This window comes from Oncorhynchus nerka, linkage group LG3 (genome assembly GCF_034236695.1).
Source record: "Oncorhynchus nerka isolate Pitt River linkage group LG3, Oner_Uvic_2.0, whole genome shotgun sequence".
Lineage (NCBI taxonomy): Eukaryota > Metazoa > Chordata > Actinopteri > Salmoniformes > Salmonidae > Oncorhynchus > Oncorhynchus nerka.
In genome coordinates, this window is record NC_088398.1 from 21,049,275 (window position 1) to 21,070,856 (window position 21,582).

A 21,582-nucleotide genomic window follows, 5' to 3' on the forward strand; every position below is an offset into this window, starting at 1 on the left:
TGGAGAAATATCCTCTGATCTGATGAAACAAAAATAGAACTGTTTGGTAATAATGACCATCGTTATGTTTGGAGGAAAAAGGGGGATGCTTGCAAGCCGAAGAACACCATCCCAACCGTGAAGCACGGGGGTGGCAGCATCATGTTGTGGGGGTGCACTTCACAAAATAGATGGCATCATGAGGATGGAACATTATGTGGATATATTGAAGCAACATCTCAAGACATCAGTCAGGAAGTTAAAGCTTGGTCGTAAATGGATTTTCCAAATGAACAATGACCCCAAGCATACTTCCAAAGTTGTTACAAAATGGCTTAAGGACATCAAAGTCAAGGTATTGGAGTGGCCATCACAAAGCCCTGACCTCAATCCTATAGAAAGTTTGTGGGCAAAACTGAAAAAGCGTGTGCGAGCAAGGAGGCTTACAAACCTGACTCAGTTACACCAGCTATGTCGGGAGGAATGGGCCAAAATTCACCCAACTTATTGTCAGAGTGGGAAGCTTGTGGAAGGCTACCCGAAACGTTTGACTTAAGTAAAACAATTTAAAGGCAATGCTACCAAATACTAATTGAGTGTATATAAACTTCTGACCCACTGGGAATGTGATGAAAGAAATAAAATATGAAATAAATCATTCTCTCTAATATTATTCTGACATTTCACACAGGAAATTTTTACTTGGATTAAATGTCAGGAATTGTGAAAAACTGAGTTTAAATGTATTTGACTAAGGTGTATGTAAACTTCTGACTTCAACTGTACATATATATATACAGTACCAGTCAAAAGTTTGGAACACACCTACTCATTCCAGAGTTTTTCTTTATTTTTACTATTTTCTACATTGTATAATAATAGACATCTTAAGTATGATAAAACACATGGAATCATGTAGTAACCAAGAAATTGTTAAACAAATCCAAATATATTTTATATTTGAGATTATTCAAAGTAGCCACCCTTTGCCTTGATGACAGCTTTGCACACCCTTATCATTTTCTCAACCAGCTTCATGAGGTAATCACCTGGAATTCCTTTCAATGAACAGGTGTGCCTTGTTAAAGGTTCATTTGTGAAATTTCTTTCCTTCTTAATGCGTTTGAGCAAATCAGTTGTGTTGTGGCAAGGTAGGGGTGGTATATAGAAGATACCCCTATTTGCTAAAAGACCAAGTCCGTATTATGGCAAGAACAGCTCAAATAAGCAAAGAGAAACAACAGTCCATCATTACTTTAAGACATGTAGGTCAGTCAATACGGAACATTTCAAAAACGTTTAAAGTTTCTTCAAGGGCAGTCGCAAAACCCATCAAGCGCAATGATGAAACTGGCTCTCATGAGGACCGCCAAAGGAAAGGAAGACCCAGAGTTACCTCTGCTGCAGATGATAATTTCATTAGTTACCAACCTCAGAAATTGCAGACCAAATAAATGCTTCACAGAGCTCAAGTAACAGACACATCTCAACATCAACTGTTCATAGGAGACTGTGTGAATCAGGCCTTCATGGTCGAATTGCTGCAAAGCAACCACTACTAAAGGACACCAATAAGAAGAAGAGACTTGCATTGGCCAAGAAACACGAGCAATGGACAATAGACTGGTGGAAATCTGTCCAAATTTGAGATTTCTGGTTCCAACCTCCGTGTCTTTGTGAGATGCAGAGTAGTTGAAAAGATGATCTCCTCGTGTGTGGTTCCTACCATTAAGCGTTTGATGAGGAGGTGTAATGGTGTAGGGGTGCTTTGCTGGTGACACTGTCTTTGATTTACTTAGAATTTAAGGAATACTTAACCAGCATGGCTACCACACCATTCTGCATTGATACACCTTCCCATCTGGTTTGGGCTTAGTGAGACTTTTACTTGTTTTTCAACAGGACAATGATCCAACACACCTCCAGGCTGTGTAAGGGCAATTTGACCAAGAAGAGGGATGGAGTTCTGCATCAGATGACCTGGCCTCCACAATCACCTGACCTCAACCCAATTGAGATGGTTTGGGATGAGTTGGACCGCAGAGTGAAGGAAAAGCAGCCAACAAGTGCTCAGCATATATGGGAATTCCTTCAAGACTGTTGGGAAAGCATTCCAGGTGAAGCTGGTTGAGAGAATGCCAAGAGTGTGCAAAGCTGTCATCCAAGCAAAGGGTGGCTACTTTGAAGAATCTCAAATCTCAAATATATTTTGCATATATGTTTAACACTTTTTTGGTCATTACATGATTCCATATGTGTTATTTCATAGTGTTGACTATTATTCTACAATGTAGAAAATAGTAAAAATAAAGAAAAACCCTTGAATGAGTAGGTGTGTCCAAACTTTTGACTGGTACTGCATATGTATATATTTCTTTGTTAAACAGGTGGGGCTCAAAACTGGTGACTCTGCCCCACCTTCCCTGAATGATGGATAGCCACTGCATTAGTTATACATCACTGTAACGTTACATTAGTGATGCATTATTTTTATTGTCCCATTTTTCTCATGTATCAACCATACATGGACAAAGACCTCAAACAGATGACAGAACAAAACAGACATCTGATTATAGAAGATACATTATACTGTCAGAGACTGTGGTTTTGCCTTAGCCCAGCTTTTCTACTGAAAAATATCTGAATTGCAGCAAACTGTGGTCCCACAGAAGAGAGTGCGTCAATGCATTAGCAATACATTACAGAAAATATTGGCCAAACAATATCATTTCACCAACTCAGTGACACTCATTGGAAAATAAAGCCCAAAAAGAGTTGCAGCCAAGTGCATGAGCATCGAGGGACAGTTAATGAATGTAGGGAGGAAAATGGGTTGATAAGCGTGGTAAGATTCGATAAGAGCCCCGGCTAATGGACTTCTCCCTCCTACTCCGGAACACAGTATTGGTCCGGAGTGATTGGCAGCCTGTAAGTGCGTTAGCGCGGCTAATCTATCAACATCAGTCCCCCTGGTGGATGGACACTCATTAACCGCTAGCCTTTAATTACCCTTAATTAGCTCCCCGATCAGCAGGGTGTTTACAGCCAGGGCTCTGCTCTGCTGAGTGGCTGGTCTGACCACTTCCTGGGATTCAAGCGATTGGTGCTGCAGAGGCAGCATCCTTTCAGTAATATATATCAAATTAACTTGCTTGGGAAAAGGTTTTTCAAAATGAAAATATAGACTACACCCTAAAAATCGATAGCAAGAATCAATCAAATAAATGTAATCCACGAAGAAAACGTTGAATGGTTAACTATAATTTAGTCTTTCATTTCAGACAGAGTTCAACAAAACTCATATTGTGCTCTTTTCTAACCAACAATAAAGAAATGGACATTAAATCATACCTGATGGGTTGTGGTAATTGTGCTGAGTGTGCAAATGTTTGCCCATCCATGACTGTCTTTAGCATCCCTTTTCAGAGACAATCTAGAGGAAAGAGACAAATGCCTCGGTATCCCCTTAGCACAGCATTTTCTGCAGTAGGGTCATAGGTTAAAAGCAGTGGAATGGTCGGTGTAAATTGTCAGAGTGAGGGGTCTCTCTGCATTAGCATAGTCTTCGATCTAAAGAAGCCATTTCCTGTAGCTTCTTGTCGGCTCCGTGCTTCCAGGTAGCTCTTGTGGTTAGGGGCCCTAACAAAACCTGGATTCATTATTCATACCAGGTCAACAGGTTGACAGTGTAGATGGAGAACATCGATTCATGGAAACGCATAGGAGGAACCTATAGGTCACTTGGATGAGGCTGTACCTTCTATTGACCAACCAATAACTTTGTCTGAAACAGGTTGGATGTGGTAAACTGAAAATTCAGCACAAATAAATAATTTATGTGTAGATAACTAGGGTTATAGCTTTGTGTATAATTATTTCAGCTAAACGTGATCTCATTCTAATATCATGTTCAATAATTTACACACATTTATTGTAAACATTTTTGAGGTTCTGAATGAAGAAATAGCCTTTGTTTCACCTTGTCTCCTTACCCATTCACACAACCTAACGGACCACATCTCATGTCTTCCATCCAGTTCCAGCCAAAATCATATTCCTGCACAACGCCGAGCAACAGCACCACTGGTGTTTCCCCTTTAAGGTGGACGGGAACCCTGAGCCATCCATCCGCTGGCTTTTCAACGGCTCCAACCTGACCGAGGGCCTCTACACTTACACACAGTTCATTCCCGACTCGGACGACGGCTCTGTGAAGCACGGTTGTCTATTTCTCAACAAGCCCACCCACCTGAACAACGGCCTCTACACCATCATCGTGGGGAACAGACTGGGCGTGGACCAAGCTACGGCCACGGGGATGTTCATGGACAACCCCTTTGACCCCTTTGATCCTGAGGGCATCATCCCAGGTGATTGTCTGAAATGAAAGGTTAAAGGTTCATTCAATTAAATTAAAGGTTCATTTAATAGGATCTCTATGATTACTGACCCTCACTATTCACCAACTTGTGTTATATTAGATACAGTCTCATGTGCTTGCGTGTACAGTATGTACTGTGTACTTAGTCTAAATTTGTCATCCTCTCCTCTTTTTCTTCATGCCAGTCCTTGAAGAAAGTGATCCACGTAAGCCTCTTGAATGTTATTTTGACAGCGATTATTACCTGGTGGAAACAGATCACTTCCTAAACTGTACCTAACGAGAACAAAAAATAGTTATCACGAGTAGTAGAGTGTAAATTACCCAGGATTTTGCTTTCATATACTCCACTTGTCTTTTAATACACTGTGTGTCAGTGTCTTGCATACTTTATGTGTGGTTATCATGGCGATTTGTGAGCAACGATCCATCATTAATGATTCCCTTTCTGCTCCCTCCAGTTCCCACCAACAAATCTAACGAGGATGTCACTGAGAACCTGGAAAGCAGAGTGTTTGGGGTGAGACACCATTCAATGGGTCTGAAACATGGTTATAACATACACTATGGAAAGCTAATGTTTTAGCAAAATGTTATGCTATGTTGATGCTAATTATGTTTATGTGCAGGTGTCGGTGGCAGTGGGTCTGGCTGTGTTTGCTTGCACCTTCCTCCTCATTATGGTACTGGTCATCAACAAGTGTGGCCAGCAGTCCAAGTTTGGTATTCACCGTAAGTGACACACTCTATTATGCGCTGTGTTTCAAATACCACAGCCGTGTCTGTTATTTTGCACAAAGTATAATCTCCTATGCTCACAGGGGTAATAGTAAGCAACACGTTACCTTGGTTTTCATAGAAGACAGCTATGAAACAACCTGAGATGGGTTTGCTGTTCTCAAAACCCCTCAATTGTTAGAAAGTGAAGGGTTGAGACTAAATTCTGGCATGTCCCTGTCTGGAGCATTCAATAAGAGACAACCCCAGGAGAACCCCATCTGAAAACGCATATCCATTCCAAACTGAAACAAGCAAAAGCCAGCGACAATGCCAACTCATTTTTTTCATTATCACTTTGGAATGGCCAATAGTTCCGCAGCAAGCATTGTATTCCTCTCTGAAAGTGATTCACATGAGGCCAGGCAATATAGGGTTTCCTCCAGGCTGTAACTTTGCACACTGTCAGCCCAACAGCTCGGTTAGAGTGCCTTAATTACAGCAGTGAACGGTGTCAGGAGCCCCTAGCTGCAGCGTTGGCCATTAAAGAAGACTGATGGAGGCCAGCTAGGCATGATAGGTCCTCTCGGACCCCCCCAGAAAGTGCCTAAGTGGACCTGATTGCCTAAGTGGGCCCCCCAAATGGCCAACTCGTTTCCCCTCGCTTGCTGCCATCCACCATTTTCTATCAGGGGCTCTGGGGGTTCTGTGGTTTTCTCATTGAGTGGGTTTTGCAATTGTTAATACTGTCTGCAGAAAATACAGTAGTTGCTTACTGTTCTGATGTCCATTTTCCAACATTTTCTTTGTTGCTGAACAATGCATCCATAAATTGCTGAAAAATAAATGGTTGTACCACATTCACGTCTCTCTCTCTCTCTCTCTCTCTCTCTCTCTCTCTCTCTCTCTCTCTCTCTAGGTTCATCTGTCTTGGGAACAGAGGATGATCTTGCTGTTTCACTGCGTTTCATGAACTTAGGGGCCAGCCCTCCTTCCTCTGATGACTCTGGGATGTCCAGCTTTGTGGAGAACCCCCAGTACTTCTGTGGCATTTTCAAAGACAAAGACATGTGTGAGTGTAATCGGAATACAACTAGGGAGTGGATGTGTGCTAACTTCATTATGATTGCATTTAATATGCTGTCTACCATGTTTTCCCATAGATAAAGTTGATCATCCTACACTGTTTTACAAGGCCCAATGTTGAAAGCCTTTCTCTGTGTGTACAGGTGTGCAGCACATCAAAAGACAGGACATAGTTCTGAAGTGGGAACTGGGTGAGGGGGCGTTTGGCAAAGTCTACCTGGCAGAGTGTGCCAATCTCAGTCCGGACAGTGACAAAATGCTGGTGGCCATCAAGGTATGCATGAGACGGCCATCCATTTCCACAATTTCAGAGGTGCATTACATTAAGTTTAGACCTCCTAAAGATGACGATGCCATATCCTCCCATGACTGTGTTTCTCTGTGGTCAGACTCTGAAGGATGCCAACGAGTCGACCCGGCAGGACTTCCAGAGAGAGGCTGAGCTGCTCACAGTCCTCCAGCACCAGAACATCGTTCGCTTCTATGGAGTGTGTACAGACGGAGAGCCACTGGCGATGGTGTTTGAATACATGAGACATGGAGACCTCAACCGCTTCCTCAGGTATAGAAAAGAAACAGAACCACATACTTAAACCACACAGGGATATCCTCCATGCCTACCTTCCCCTGTTAGCCTTTATTCCTTAGCTTCAGCATGGTAACTATTTAGAAGCTGAGGGTTTTGTTCTGACATCACTGCGTAGTTGTGTCCACTGCTCTTCAGCAAAGCCACTTAATTTATCTTGACGAGCCACACAAATACAACTCACCGCTCTGCAGTGTTGTGTTCCCAAGACAACAACCCACTTGGGGTGGACCACATGGACCAATAGTGTGTTGCAGTGGTTAAGGACACTTAGTTGTGGGAGTGCCAAATCATTTCTGTGATCTGGCACGACCGAATATGTGATCTTAGATGCATTTTGGATACCATATAATTGACGATGTCCACGTCGACCGCAGAACCTATCGTAGCCTGTCGACACTGAAGTTCTAAAGGCAAGTCTGCGCCGACATGGATGTGGGAGAGATGTTCACTGAGCACTCAGATAGAGCATCATGTTGATACTGTAGATGACCGCTCATGCTGCACCTGGGACGTACTCTGAGACACCATTGGAACAGACATAGACAGTGTATGTCTGCCACTGCCAGGTGTCCAGTGGGGCCAGACTGGGAATGGAGACTCGATGCGCACACAGACACAGCCCACACTATCCATATTCATGGATAGATGGAAATCACATTTCCAAGCAGACAGAATGGATGTGTGTCTCTTGGCCTATGAGGCAGCTGCTCGTCTACCCTACCACCTGCCTGTTAAACTAATAGTGAAAGAATAGATAACTTCCTGCATGTGACACATTTCTATTAGGATTGATGGACACATCAAGGAGCTTATTGGGAGTGAGCTACAAGTCAGAGTGGGTGGGGTGGATGTGATATTGAGAGAAACTGTGGAACGTTTGAAGAATACAGCTAGAATAAGGCTAATCAAATTATTCCAAATGAATGCAAGGCGTATAACAAGCCTTATGTTTCCTATTAACCATCTTGTTAAGTTGTTTTGTTATGGCTTGGTCTCTAGCTGACGGCCTCTATTACACGTAAAGGATCTCATATACAGTGGGGAGAACAATTATTTGATACACTGCCGATTTTGCAGGTTTTCCTACTTACAAAGCATGTAGAGGTCTGTCATTTTTATCATAGGTACACTTCAACTGTGAGAGACGGAATCTAAAACAAAAATCCAGAAAATCACATTGTATGATTTTTAAGTAATTAATTTGCATTTTATTGCATGACATAAGTATTTGATAAATCAGAAAAGCAGAACTTAATATTTGGTACATAAACCTTTGTTTGCAATTACAGAGATCATACTTTTCCTGTAGTTCTTGCTCACACTGCAGCAGGGATTTTGGCCCACTCCTCCATACAGACCTTCTCCAGATCCTTCAGGTTTCGAGGCTGTCGCTGGGCAATACAGACTTTCAGCTCCCTCCAAAGATGTTCTATTGGGTTCAGGTCTGGAGACTGGCTAGGCCACTCCAGGACCTTGACATGCTTCTTGCGGAGACACTCCTTAGTTGCCCTGGCTGTGTGTTTCAGGTCGTTGTCATGCTGGAAGACCCAGCCACGACCCATCTTCAATGCTCTTACTGAGGGAAGGAGGTTGTTGGTCAAGATCTCGTGATACATGGCCCCATCCATCCTTCCCTCAATACGGTGCAGTCGTCCTGTCCCCTTTGCAGAAAACCATCCCCAAAGAATGATGTTTCCACCTCCATGCTTCACGGTTGGGATGGTGTTCTTGGGGTTGTACTCATCCTTCTTCTTCCTCCAAACACGGCGAATGGAGTTTAAACCAAAAAGCTCTATTTTTGTCTCATCAGACCACATGACCTTCTCTCATTGCTCCTCTGGATCATCCAGATGGTCATTGGCAAACTTCAGACAGGCCTGGACATGTGCTGGCTTGAGCAGGGGGACCTTGATTGCGCTGCAGGATTTTAATCCATGACGGCGTAGTGTGTTACTAATGGTTTTCTTTGAGACTGTGGTCCCAGCTCTCTTCAGGTCATTGACCAGGTCCTGCTGTGTAGTTCTGGGCTGATCCCTCACCTTCCTCATTGATGCCCCATGAGGTGAGATCTTGCATGGAGCCCCAGACCGAGGGTGATTGACCGTCATCTTGAACTTCTTTCTTTTTCTAATAATTGCGCCAACAGTTGTTTCCTTCTCACCAAGCTGCTTGCCTATTGTCCTGTAGCCCATCCTAGCCTTGTGTACGTCTACAATTTTATCCCTGATGTCCTTACACAGCTCGCTGGTCTTGGCCATTGTGGAGAGGTTGGAGTCTGTTTGATTGAGTGTGTGGACAGGTGTCTTTTATACAGGTAACGAGTTCAAATAGGTGCAGTTAATACAGGTAATGGGTGGAGAACAGGAGGGCTTCTTAAATAAAAACTAACAGATCTGCGAGAGCCAGAATTCTTACTGGTTGCTAGGTGACCAATTATTATGTCATGCAATAAAATGCAAATTAATTACTTAAAAATCATACAATGTGATTTTCTGGATTTTTGTTTTAGATTCCGTCTCTCACAGTTGAAGTGTACCTATGATAAAAATGACAGACCTCTACATGCTTTGTAAGTAGGAAAACCTGCAAAATCGGCAGTGTATCAAATACTTGTTCTCCCCACTGTATGTCCAACATGTTCCATCTGCAGATTGCATGCAGTAATCATCCATCTGGTTACTATATGTTGATATTGCATCGCTAGGTTGGTTCAAAAGTTCATGCGTCGAAGGACCAATCCGAAGCTTAAATTTATCTGGTCGAACTGGGCCCATATCACAAAGTGTCTCAGAGTAGGAGCACTGATCCAGGATCAGGTCTCCAGGTCCATATATTCATTATGATCAAAAAGGCTTTATGATCCTATATTAACACTGCTCTGTGACTCTGTGAATAAGGGTCATTATTGAAGTCAGCCAAAGTATGTCTCATGCCGTTCACCCAAAAGCCTGTAAAACTCTAAAGGTCGTGACCTGTCCTCCTCCTGTCCACCAGGGCGCACGGTCCAGACGCCCATATCCTGGAGGAGGTGAAGATGCCCCCGCTGGGCCAGCTCACTCTTCCCCAGATGCTGAACATCGCCGCCCAGATCGCCTCAGGCATGGTCTACCTGGCCTCCCTTCACTTTGTGCACCGGGACCTGGCCACACGAAACTGCCTGGTGGGAGATATGGGAGAGGGTCTGATGGTCAAGATAGGAGACTTTGGCATGTCCCGGGACATCTACAGCACAGACTACTACAGGGTAAAGGTGGAAGTAGTGAAATACTTTTTTAGGGTGGGGATTTGTCATGTAACATTTCATTGTCATGTAACATTTCACAAAATAGTATATCCAACTCTATGTACAAAAAATACATATTGATATTTTCAATGTATAGGCTTATCCCATATGAAGTAGCATGGTACATCTGAGGATCATAATCATTGTCATATTAATTAGAATTCTATAAATGTACAATTGAATGACCATTGACCTCACTCCTGTCAGGTGGGTGGGCGTACGATGCTTCCTATTCGCTGGATGCCCCCGGAAAGCATCATGTACAGGAAGTTCACCACGGAGAGTGATATCTGGAGCTTTGGAGTGGTCCTCTGGGAGATCTTCACCTATGGGAAACAGCCCTGGTACCAGCTCTCCAACAGCGAGGTAAGGAACTGGGCACTGGGTAGGAAGCAACATGGGGTTGGCAGATTGCCTAGTGGTTAGAGCATTGGGCCAGGTAGCCTAGCGGTTAGAGTGTTGGGCCAGTAACCAAAAGGTTGCTGGATTAAATCCCTGAGCTGACAAGGTAAAAATATGTTGTTCTGCCACAGGGCAAGGCAGTTAACCCACAATTCCCTGGGTGCTGTGGATGTCGATTATGGCAGCCCCCCGCACCTCTCTGATTCAGAGGGGTTGGGTTAAATGCGGAAGATGCATTCATTTGTACAACTGACTAGGTATCCCCCATTTCCTGAAAGAGTGCTCATTTGAATCCCTGAGCTGACAACGTGAAGAATCTGTTGATATGCCGCTGAGCAACGCTCATTTCTCCAGGTGTTGTTCATAGTGGCAGATCCTGGCTGTGACCCTATTCTCTGATGGTGTCTCAGGGAGAGTGGGATATGCAAAAACACATTTCCAATTCACACGTGAAATAGGACAAATATAAGCACCTACCTTTTTCTCGTGGCATCTTTGTATTGGTGATAAAAACCTTCTAAATTCATAGTAATAATTAAGTAGATATAACTCTGCTGTCTAGTTGTGTTCAGTAATGGAACAGTGTCCAGGCAATGTGTAAATACTGTACCACATCATCATTCAGCCAGTGGATAGAGGGTGGTTGATCATAGAGGGAGACTAGAGCACTAGGATTTCCCGTCTGCTATACAGTCAATCAATGACTTCATAGTAATCATGGTGGACCCAGTCCAACCCTTTTCGGTTGCAACCCAAGAAGTGGACTCTGTCCTGACCGCAACTGCACCATTATGGACTAGAACCCTCTTCCTTTCAAGTGGAGGGTAGATCACTTTTCCCTTCCACTCAATTCTAATCTCATTGGCTCTCATCTTTGCCCAGGGCCAATGACGTTTAACCTTGTTAACTTAATCCTTCCCGGCCAATGATGGACGTGTGTAATTATCATGTCGTCTAATTAGGGAAGGCAGGGATAAATCATCCCAAACACTCCATCTACTGTAGGTCTGAGATAAGGAGACAGGCGGCCATCTTGGAAAGTCACTATACATTTTTGTTCACATAAGGTTCTGAGAACCTTATGTTTCTTAGAGCTCGGTGAGAGTGTGGTTGTCCTATGGTTATTATGCATACAACCTTCCCACAACTTTCTGGGAATGGTGCGGGATAGTTGCTTTGAAACATTCTCTGCACATTTAAGAAACTTGACAAAAAATGTTATTTTCTTGGTGTTTCATTACTTTAACGGAACGTTTCCTAAAAGATAGACTAAAATTACAAAAATTAATAGCTTAGTATAAGTAAAAAAACATGGCATGCAAGCTCCATCCTGGTAGTGCAGTGGACTTATTCCATGGCTGAAGAACAGAAGATCATAGGTTTGAATCTCACTGACGCTGTGCCACAATAAAAATTAATATGTTTACATGATTAATGCCTAAGCAAATTCATTTCCATGTGTCCTATCTGTGCTTGGAGTTCAAAACAATGATTCTAAGCTAGCAGTCTTATTGGACCTCGGAACGTTATCTAATTACCTTCAAATAACCTAGCATTTCCGTTATCAGAACGTTAATAAAACCTCAGAGGAAACTTTCAGGGAACTATAGTATAATGTTCTCAGAACCTAAAAATGAACGTTCCCAAAAAAATTATCACTTCAAATCTCAGAACGTTTGAAATACATTCCGCGTTACTGGTCAGGAAATGTATGGCTTCGTTCCCAGAAACAATGGGAACCCAAAAACGCACATTCCCACAACTTCCAAGGAACCAAATGTGCTAGTTGGGTATTATAGTATGATGAGGTTCCGTGCTGACAGGTCTCTTCAGTTCATTGGATTAGGTCAGGGATATTGAACTCTTTAAAAGGGTTAAGTCGCTGGCTCTTTATGTGATGTGTGGCCAAGGGCAGTCCTTGAATGTGTATCGACATAGCGGAATTCAGTCCTTGACAGTGATAAATGCATCGAGCCATGCCAAGTGTGAGAATGTGTGAATTTGACCATTTCTGATGAATACTGTTCCATTGTTTTGCAAGATCACCAGTTTATTAGAGACAACATCTTTGGTTCTCACATAATGTTCTCCAGAATTGTACAGAAGTTGTCGACTCATCTTGACAACTCCACTTATTGTTCTTATCTAAGTGTCTTCACCTTAAGCTCTCTAGGGTAGCTTGAGCTTGTCTGGTCAAATTAATGAAAAGTGACGATCATGAAAACATTCAAACCCTGAGGTAATAGCCCCAGATAAAGAGGCATAGCAAAAACCTAGAGTTACTGGAGCTAGCAGACCTAATTCTAACCCCCCTCCCTATGCCTCTATTTGCTCCCCCACAGGCTATCGAGTGCATTACACAGGGCCGGGAGCTGGAGAGACCACGCACTTGCCCCAAGGAGGTACACGGCCTGATGCAGGGCTGCTGGCAGAGGGAGCCCCAGCAGAGACTGGTCATCAAGGACATCCACAGCCGCCTCCTGGCCCTGGTTAAGAGCCCCCCTATCTATCTGGACATCCTGGGGTAGAGGCTAGGAGTTCTGTGGCTGAGGCTGGGGCAGTGTCCAGGCAAGGGGAAGTAGGGGAACTTACGGTCAGGAATGACGGGTATTGGGAAGGGGTGGAAGTCAGGTAAAGGACTGTGCTATGGCAATCCTGAACCTAAGCATTGCTGTCATTTACGTCTATGGATCTTAACCACACCGACACCCCCTCTGATTGGATATTTGGTCAGGTTGGACTTTGCTAGGATCTGTTCTGATAGGGACCATTGGGTTGGGAAGGGAGTAAGGTGAAGTTGCTTCTAGACGCTGATATTGGGTATTTTTTTGGCCACTAATGGTTACAGATAGGATTGGGGGAGGGGAAGCTGATCCCAGATCTGTACCTCAGAGAAACTTTACCCTGGAGCGATGGGAAGACTATGGGGATGGGGGTTACTTCCTGGTCCATGCTGCTTCAGCTCGCCTCGTCTCATGACGACCCAGCCCCAACTCTGTTTGCCGCTGGCTGGGAGCGGGTGGAAGAAGATGAGCCAGCGAAGACCTGTGTTTACTGTGAGTGTTTTATTGTGTAGCTGAAGGGGTGTCGTCCTGATGAACGGTTTTGCATGATTGGAGAAATCCAGACTATACAGTGCCTTTGGGAATGCATTCAGCCCCCTTGACTTTTTCCACATGTTACGTTACAGCCTTATTCTAAAATGTATTAAATAGTCCCTCAGTCTACACACAATACCCCATAATGACAAAGCAAAAATAGGTTTTCGGGAACTTTTTGCAAATTTATTACAAATAAAAAACTGAAATATTACATTTACATAAGTATTCAGACTCTTTACTCTGTACTTTGTTGAAGCACCTTTGGCATCTATTACAGCATTGAGTCTTCTTGGGTGTGATGCTACAAGCATATTTGGGGAGTTTCTCCCATTCTTCTCTGCATATCCTCTCAAGATCTGTCAGGTTGGATGGGGAGCATCGCTGCACAGCTATTTTCAGGTCTCTCCAGTGATGTTCGATTGGGTTCAAGTCCGGGCTCTCAAGGACATTCAGAGACTCGTCCCAAAGTCACTCCTGCGTTGTCTTGGCTGTGTGCTTAGGGTCGTTGTCCTGTTGGAAGGTGAACCTTCGCCTCAGTCTGAGGTCCAGAGCACTCCGGAGCAGGTTTTCATTAAGGATCCCATTGTACGTTGCTCCATTCATCTTTGCCTCAATCCTGACAAGTTTCCCAGTCCCTGCCTCTGCAAAACATCCCCATAGCAGAATGCTGCCACCACCATGCTTCGCCGTAGGGATGGTGCCAGGTTTCCACCAGTTGTGACGCTTGGCATTCAGGCCAAAGAGTTCAATCTTGGTTTCATCAGACCAGAGAATCTGGTTTCTTATGGTCTGAGAGTCTTTAGGTGCCTTTTGGCAAACTCCAAACGGGCTGTCATGTTCCTTTTACTGAGGAGTGGCTTCCGTCTGGCCACTCTACCATAAAGGCCTGATTGGTGGAGTGCTGTAGAGATGGTTGTCCTTCTGGAAGGTTCTCCCATTTCCACAGAGAAACTCTTGAGCTCTGTCAGAGTGACCATCGGGTTCTTGGTCACCTCCCTGACCAAGGCCCTTCTCCCCTGATTGCTCAGTTGGCCGGGTGGCCAGTTCTAGGAAGAGCCTTGGTGGTTCTAAACTTCTTCCATTTAAGAATGATGGAGACCACTGTGTTCTTGGACCTTCAATGCTGTAGAAATGTTTTGGTACCCTTCCCCAGATCTGTGCCTCGACACAATCCTGTCTCTGAGTTCTACGGACAATTCCTTCGACCTCATGGCTTGGTTTTTGTTCAGACATTCATTGTCAACAGTGACATGCATCGTCAACCTTATATAGACAGGTGTGTGCCTTTCCAAATTGTAGAAACATCTCAAGGATGTTCAATGGAAACAGGATGCACCTGAGCTCAATTTCGAGTCTCATAGCAAAGGGTCTGAATACTTATGTAAAAAAAAAAGGTATTTCTGTTTTTAAATTTTTCATACATTTGCTAAAATAAAAAAGTAAAATGTTTTCGCTTCGTCATTATGGGGTATTGTGTGTAAATTGTTGGGAATTTGTATTTATTTAATACATTTTAGAACAAGGCTGTAACGTAACAAAATGTGGAAAAAGTCAAGGGGTCTGAATACTTTCCGGGATTTACTGTTGCCTGAGAATATGGAAAAGATGAATTACTTTAGTGAATTTTAAGGGGCTCAGTGATTTTCAATCCCGAGCATACTTTTCATAGGTGAAATTTCAAACATTCTTCTACAATTTTGATAATAAGAGCTTTACCATTATAACCATTCTGTATTGTAACAGTAAGAAGCCATTTTCAAACTGTGTGATATAATCTGCAGGAGTGAAAGTGATTTCAAGAGAGACCTATTGTGCCAAGTCAATTGCACTAATCAGAAAGCTTTCTATTGTTAGGCAGTTATGTCAGATCTATCATTTTTCATATGCATAGCCCAGACCATAGTAAAGAAACTGCATACAAAGTCTGTGTTCTTCATGGCTATCACTTGCATTGTATTGGGATATCGATTATTAATTAGCATTTTGCAATATGAACTAAAAGTAAATGGTCAGTAAGAGATGCTCCTTATCAAGCTAATCCTATTTGGTAACCCAATTCGTTTATAATCCAAAACCCAACCATCATCTGGATTGAAAATGTCTGTATACAGTAATGTGTGTGTGTGTATATGTGTGTGTGTGTGCGCAATGGTAAGTTTGACCGGACGTCGTCTACTGTCGATATTGTTCTCTACAGTTGGTTATAGCAAAAGGAATACAGTACAATGTTTTGCATCTCTCCGCCTACTAATTCAAATCCGAATGTACAATATTATATTTACAAACATTATATAGTAGAGTTGTATAGTTATTCTTTTGACTTAATTCATCATTTATCTAATGTATTACTCTGTTTAAAATGTCTTACTGTGTATGCAATCCCTTTCTTACTGTGTATGCAATCCCTTTCTTACTGTGTATGCAATCCCTTTCTGTCAGAGGACAAAACAAAGACGACTAATTGTAAAATAGGAATATTTTTGAAAAAACAACGGGGAAACTTCTACTAAAGGCCAGGAAGGTGTTTTTCCTGACATGCTATTCTTAAATGTTTTGCATTTAAATACCGTAGAATGATTTCTCTGTCCATGGCCAGTGAGTATACTCCAAATAAAAACATGTGTACGCAGTGCAAGATTATAGCTCATCGGTTCAGGTACAGTTACATAGCTTTCATTGGAAATAGCCATGTTAACATGCCTTATAGTGACCCCCAAAGCATTTAACATCAGCCTTTAAGATCAAAGCAAGCTGCTGAAATCCAGGAAGGGACCAGATGGTTGAGAGAGATTCATGCGAAATGGTTTCACATGTAACAGATGGATAACAATGATCGAGCCTTCAGGAGGAGAGTGACAGATGGAGTTGAAATAGAGACCGTGATACAACCTATAGACCACAACAAGGTCTACTCCTCCTTTTAACATTTCATCTTGAAAATAAAATCAGGCGTTTTACAAGACTAGTAAAACAATTGGGACACCTTTGAATGTAAATATGTCAATCTGCTTTATTGATGTTTAAAAAATGGTCATGTTCAAATATTGTTACCCCAGCACTTTGTATATCGTCTGCCCACGAATAAAACAACCATCTGGTTCAAGAGGTCAGTTTCCAATTGTATACCATCTTACAGTACATATTTTTTAAATGTTTGAGGATGAACAAATGTAGACTAATTGTACCTACACGTTTTAGCCTGCAAAAGCATCTTTCATTGTGTGGAGGTCCGTAATCAATTACCTGAATTACACACAGCAGTACTTTCTCACTGGAAGTCTCACCACACACATCAGTTACTGTAAGAATAAAGTTTTATATTACCTTACATCACCCCCCAAACAAACAAACACACTTTGGATATATTACAGCAGCCTCTCTTCACCTGACACTTTTTTTTTCTCTCTCCCTCCCTTTTCTCCACATCCACTCCCTTAGGAGTGCTAATGGGTTGTGAGTAATGTTATATCGCTGGCTCTCTCCCTCTCTTTAGTGTATTGGAAATGCAAACACTTGTTAGGAAACAGTGGTCCAGCATGAGCCTATCACGTCTTACAGGCAGAGACGGGACTATACCTTCAACCCCGCTATAGAGATATACTTTCCACTGCCCATCTCCTTCCAGGGCTGGAGCCAAGCGAGTCTGGCCTCGACTATCTCAACTCCCGCATTAACACTCCTCCCCTTTTAAGACCCTTAGAGAGGAGTGATAGAGAGCCTCTATTCCCCATCTGAAGTGCACAGACCAAGACCTCAGCATCTTCCTCATTGACAGATCGAAAATAAGAACCTCAAATTGCCTCAAAACAAGATAAGCAACATTTTATTGTATGTTACCACAATTTGGTAGAATGTGGCAAAAATAATTATATTTTCCACTCTCTTAGATGAGGTGGGCTAAGCTTGGCAACAAGAGATTCGCAACATACTTGTTGGCTACACAAGCAAAAAAATTATCCTTGTACAATCATGCCCCCTACTGCTCACATTCATACATACGCCAATACGTTGTTCCGTCTTGCAGTAGAACAGTGGTTGTTTTACAGTAGATCATTGCTCAGTGAAAGGTTGTCATCTAGTGTATATTTGAAAATAACTGCAGTACTCCCCTATGTGACCCAACATTTCAACTGATACAGTTGTTATACACAGTTGACAGACAAACACATTAATGCTGTCAAATATGTGGTAAGTCATTTTTATTAGAGAAATGATTCCGGTGACGAATACACTCTAATAAGGCAGCATTGATACAATTTTAGTAACAAGGAAATGTTTTTTTCTTCTGTTTTTTCCCCCAGGAACAATATTAAGTTCTCCACACAAAACACAGCACATATGCTAAATTAAAATAAAGGTTTATGGGCACAGACATTCATTCAAACCGCTTCTTCCCTCTTTCCTAAAACCTAGCACTCTTCAGGAGTCACTGGAAGTTCATTGGTGTGTAGTTTGTTGTGTCATCCAACCAAATCTTTGCATAGCTTCCTATTTTACTTACTGTAACATGTCATTCAATATGAACACACTTTGAGAAATCATCATTGTAGCTTCATGAAAGGGATCGCCGTAAACAAACAGACGCATTTGAACTAATAGGTCATCACTTTTTTCCCCAGCGATAATCCAGTTAAAAATCGAAAGTAGATTTCAATGACAAAAGCATGACAGAATGTTTAGAAATGTAGTTGAGCATTCAAATATTCAAAAACGTAAAAGGACAATAGGTTATATGCACCAACTGCAGATATATTCAGCACTACAATATATCAATTCAGATACAGTTATGGTCGATATGGTCGGCCACACGCAGGACACAACCCACTTCCAAGAAACAAGTCGTAAGACGATGAAAGCACCATACCAAAATCAATAGTGGAAAACTGAGTAGTATAATGATGAAAAGGGCAAATATATAGGTCTATCTGTGTTCAATAAACTAACCCCTGGAAACAAAAAATGGTTTTCAAACAATAGGGCACTCGTTGGAGTAAAATGAGGTGTGTCTATGTGTGTATGTGCGCGTGTGTGTTTTTGTGTGTGTGCCTACACTGCCTGTACACTCTGCTCGACCTGCAACACAGTCCATTTCCCTCACTGATCACCATATCACTTTCTATTCCCTCATAACCACCCAAAGCCTTTAGGGGAGACTGAGGTTGGTTGTCACACGTTTTACTCTGGTGTGTATATATAACAAGACTCCTTCACCATGAATAGAAAGACCAAGGTCTTGGGTTGAAATAGGGATCCTATTAGTATGTCTTATTCCAACATGGAGTAATAAGCCATCAAACACACTCTGTCCACTAGTGACAACCAGCCCCATCGCAGGGTTGGTTGTCACACAGTATAAGGTTCACAGGAGGTTGGTGGCACCTTAATTGGGGAGGACGGGCTCGTGGTAATGGCTGGAGTGGAATCAGTGGAATGGTATCAAATACATAGTTTACATGCGGTTGATGTCATTCCATTCGCTCCGTTTCAGCCATTATTATGCGCCGTCCTCCTCTAGGCAGACTCCACTGATGGGGTTGGGTGTCACAATGTTGGCTAGTTGTTCTTTCCATTTGTAACAGGAAATGAATCAATATAGTATACAGCATCTTAGAAATAGCAATGCCTTTCTTTGATCTAATGATATTCCTAGCAAAATTCAGCATTTTATGCCTTAGAACAACATATGACATTTTGAGTCCATTTGTGTGTGCGTGTGTTTGCACACACATGTGTACATGTGTCGGTGTGTGACAGAAAAAATGTTTGGGAGAGAAAGGCAACAGACCCAGATAGCAGAGAAACCTCTGGCCAATGGATGTACACGCTATGAATAGGGAGATGCAGTTTAGACATTGTTTGCTAATTGGCATCTCACAGATGTTTTTAGACTACATAAACTATGTAGAACTGCAGAATGTATATGTCGGCCAGGCATTCATATTCTATTTTGATGTCTCTGCAACATCTTCCCAATGTGCAAGTTTACATACACCTTAGCCAAATACATTTAAACTCAGTTTGTCACAATTCCTGACATTTAATCCTAGTAAAAATTCCCTGTCTTAGGTCAGTCAGGATCACCACTTTATTTTAAGAATGTGAAATGTCAGAATAATAGTAGAGATAATGATTTATTTCAGCTTTTATTACTTTCATCACATTCCCAGTGAGCCAGAAGTTTACATGCACTCAATTAGTATTTGGTAGCATTGCCTTTAAATTGTTTAACTTGGGTCAAACACTTCAGGTAGCCTTCCACAAGCTTCCCACAATAAGTTGGGTGAATTTTGTCCCATTCCTTCTGACAGAGCTGGTGTAACTGAGTCAGGTTTGTAGGCCTCCTTGCTCGCACACGCTTTTTCAGTTCTGCCCACAGATTTTCTATAGGATTGAGGTCAGGGCTTTGTGATGGCCATTCCAATACCTTGACTCTGTTGTCCTTAAGCCATTTTTCCACAACTTTGGAAGTATGCTTGGGGTCATTGTTCATTTGAAGACACATTTGTGACGGAGCTTTAACTTCCTGACTGATGTCTTGAGATGTTTCTTCAATACGTCTACAATTTTCAACCCTCATGATTTGTAAGTCGCTCTGGATAAGAGCGTCTGCTAAATGACTTAAATGTAAATGTAAATGTAAATGATGCCATCTATTTTGTGAAGTGCACCAGTCCCTCCTGCAGCAAAGCACCCCCACAACATGATGCTGCCACCCCCATGCTTCACGGTTGGGATGGTGTTCTTTGGCTTGCAAGCCTCCCCCTTTTTCCTCCAAACATAACGATGGTCATTATGGCCAAACAGTTCTATTTTTGTTTCATCAGACCAGAGGACATTTCTCCAAAAAGTACAATCTTTGTCCCCATGTGCAGTTGCAAACCGTAGTCTGGCTTTGTTATGGCAGTTTTGAAGCAGTGGCTTCTTCCTTGCTGAGCAGCCTTTCAGGTTATGTCAATATATGACTTGTTTTACTGTGGATATAGATATTTTTGTACTTGTTTCCTCCAGCATCTTCACAAGGTTCTTTGCTGTTGTTCTGGGATTGATTTGCACTTTTCGCACCTTCTTGAGCGGTATGGCGGCTGCATGGTCTCATGGTGTTTATACTTGCATACTATTGTTTGTACATATGAAAGTGGTACCTTCAGGCATTTGGAAATTGCTCCCAAGGATGAGTCAGACTTGTGGAGGACTACAATTTTTTTTCTGAGGTCTTGGCTGATTTCTTTTGATTTTCCCATGATGTCAAGCAAAGAGGCACTGAGTTTGAAGATAGGCCTTGAAATACATCCACAGGTACATCTCCAATTGACTCAAATGATGTCAATTAGCCTATCAAAAGCTTCCAAAGCCATGACATAATTTTCTGGAATTTTCCAAGCTGTTTAAAGGCACAGTCAACGTAGTGTATGTAAACTTCTGACCCACTGGAATTGTGATACAGTGAAGTATAAGTGAAATAATTTGTCTGTCAACAATTGTTGGAAAAATTACTTGTGTCATGCACAAAGTAGATGTCCTATTAGACTTGCCAAAACTATAGTTTGTTAACAGAAAATGTGTGGAATGGTTGAAAAACAAGTTTTAATGACTTCAACTGTATATTATTCCCAACACATTTTGATATGCCGGCCAAAGGTGTTCAGGTTTATTGGGACGGAAGGTTTATAGCAACAGCACCCAATGCTAATTACGATGATAGTTACCACATGGGTGTGGAATGTAGCTCTCCATATAATATTTTTTTTTACATGTATACTCCCATAATTCAAACATTTATTTAAAAAAATACTGACATCTTTTTTATATATTTTTTAACTTTCATCTATGAAAACAAATCCCCTCACCTCAATGCTTTGTTATGATGACATAAATTAACCAGATGGATTAGTTCTTTCAAAGAATTCACACATTTTAATCTTAAAATGATTACACAGCGTCCTCTAGTTTGGGAGTTATAAGCACTGTGACAATCAACCCTGGTCTCCCCTACACACTGGACACAGAGCTACATGATAAAATAATGACATGTGTGTTAGGTCTA

General features: G+C 42.1%; 1 protein-coding gene across 1 annotated transcript in view; it reads left to right on the top strand.

Annotated features, from left to right (window-relative positions):
• LOC115114168 (high affinity nerve growth factor receptor-like) overlaps window positions 1–16,886 on the top strand; it is a 40,081-nt gene extending 23,195 nt beyond the window's left edge. The window contains exons 9-18 of the mRNA XM_029642206.2: window positions 4,017–4,349; window positions 4,546–4,566; window positions 4,822–4,880; window positions 4,990–5,092; window positions 5,997–6,149; window positions 6,307–6,437; window positions 6,553–6,725; window positions 9,747–9,996; window positions 10,243–10,401; window positions 12,780–16,886. Of these exons, the coding sequence (XP_029498066.2) occupies window positions 4,017–4,349; window positions 4,546–4,566; window positions 4,822–4,880; window positions 4,990–5,092; window positions 5,997–6,149; window positions 6,307–6,437; window positions 6,553–6,725; window positions 9,747–9,996; window positions 10,243–10,401; window positions 12,780–12,965 (1,568 nt within the window). The 3' untranslated portion in view covers window positions 12,966–16,886. The remainder of the gene's footprint in view (window positions 1–4,016; window positions 4,350–4,545; window positions 4,567–4,821; window positions 4,881–4,989; window positions 5,093–5,996; window positions 6,150–6,306; window positions 6,438–6,552; window positions 6,726–9,746; window positions 9,997–10,242; window positions 10,402–12,779) is intronic.
• Window positions 16,887–21,582: the final 4,696 nt, after the last annotated feature.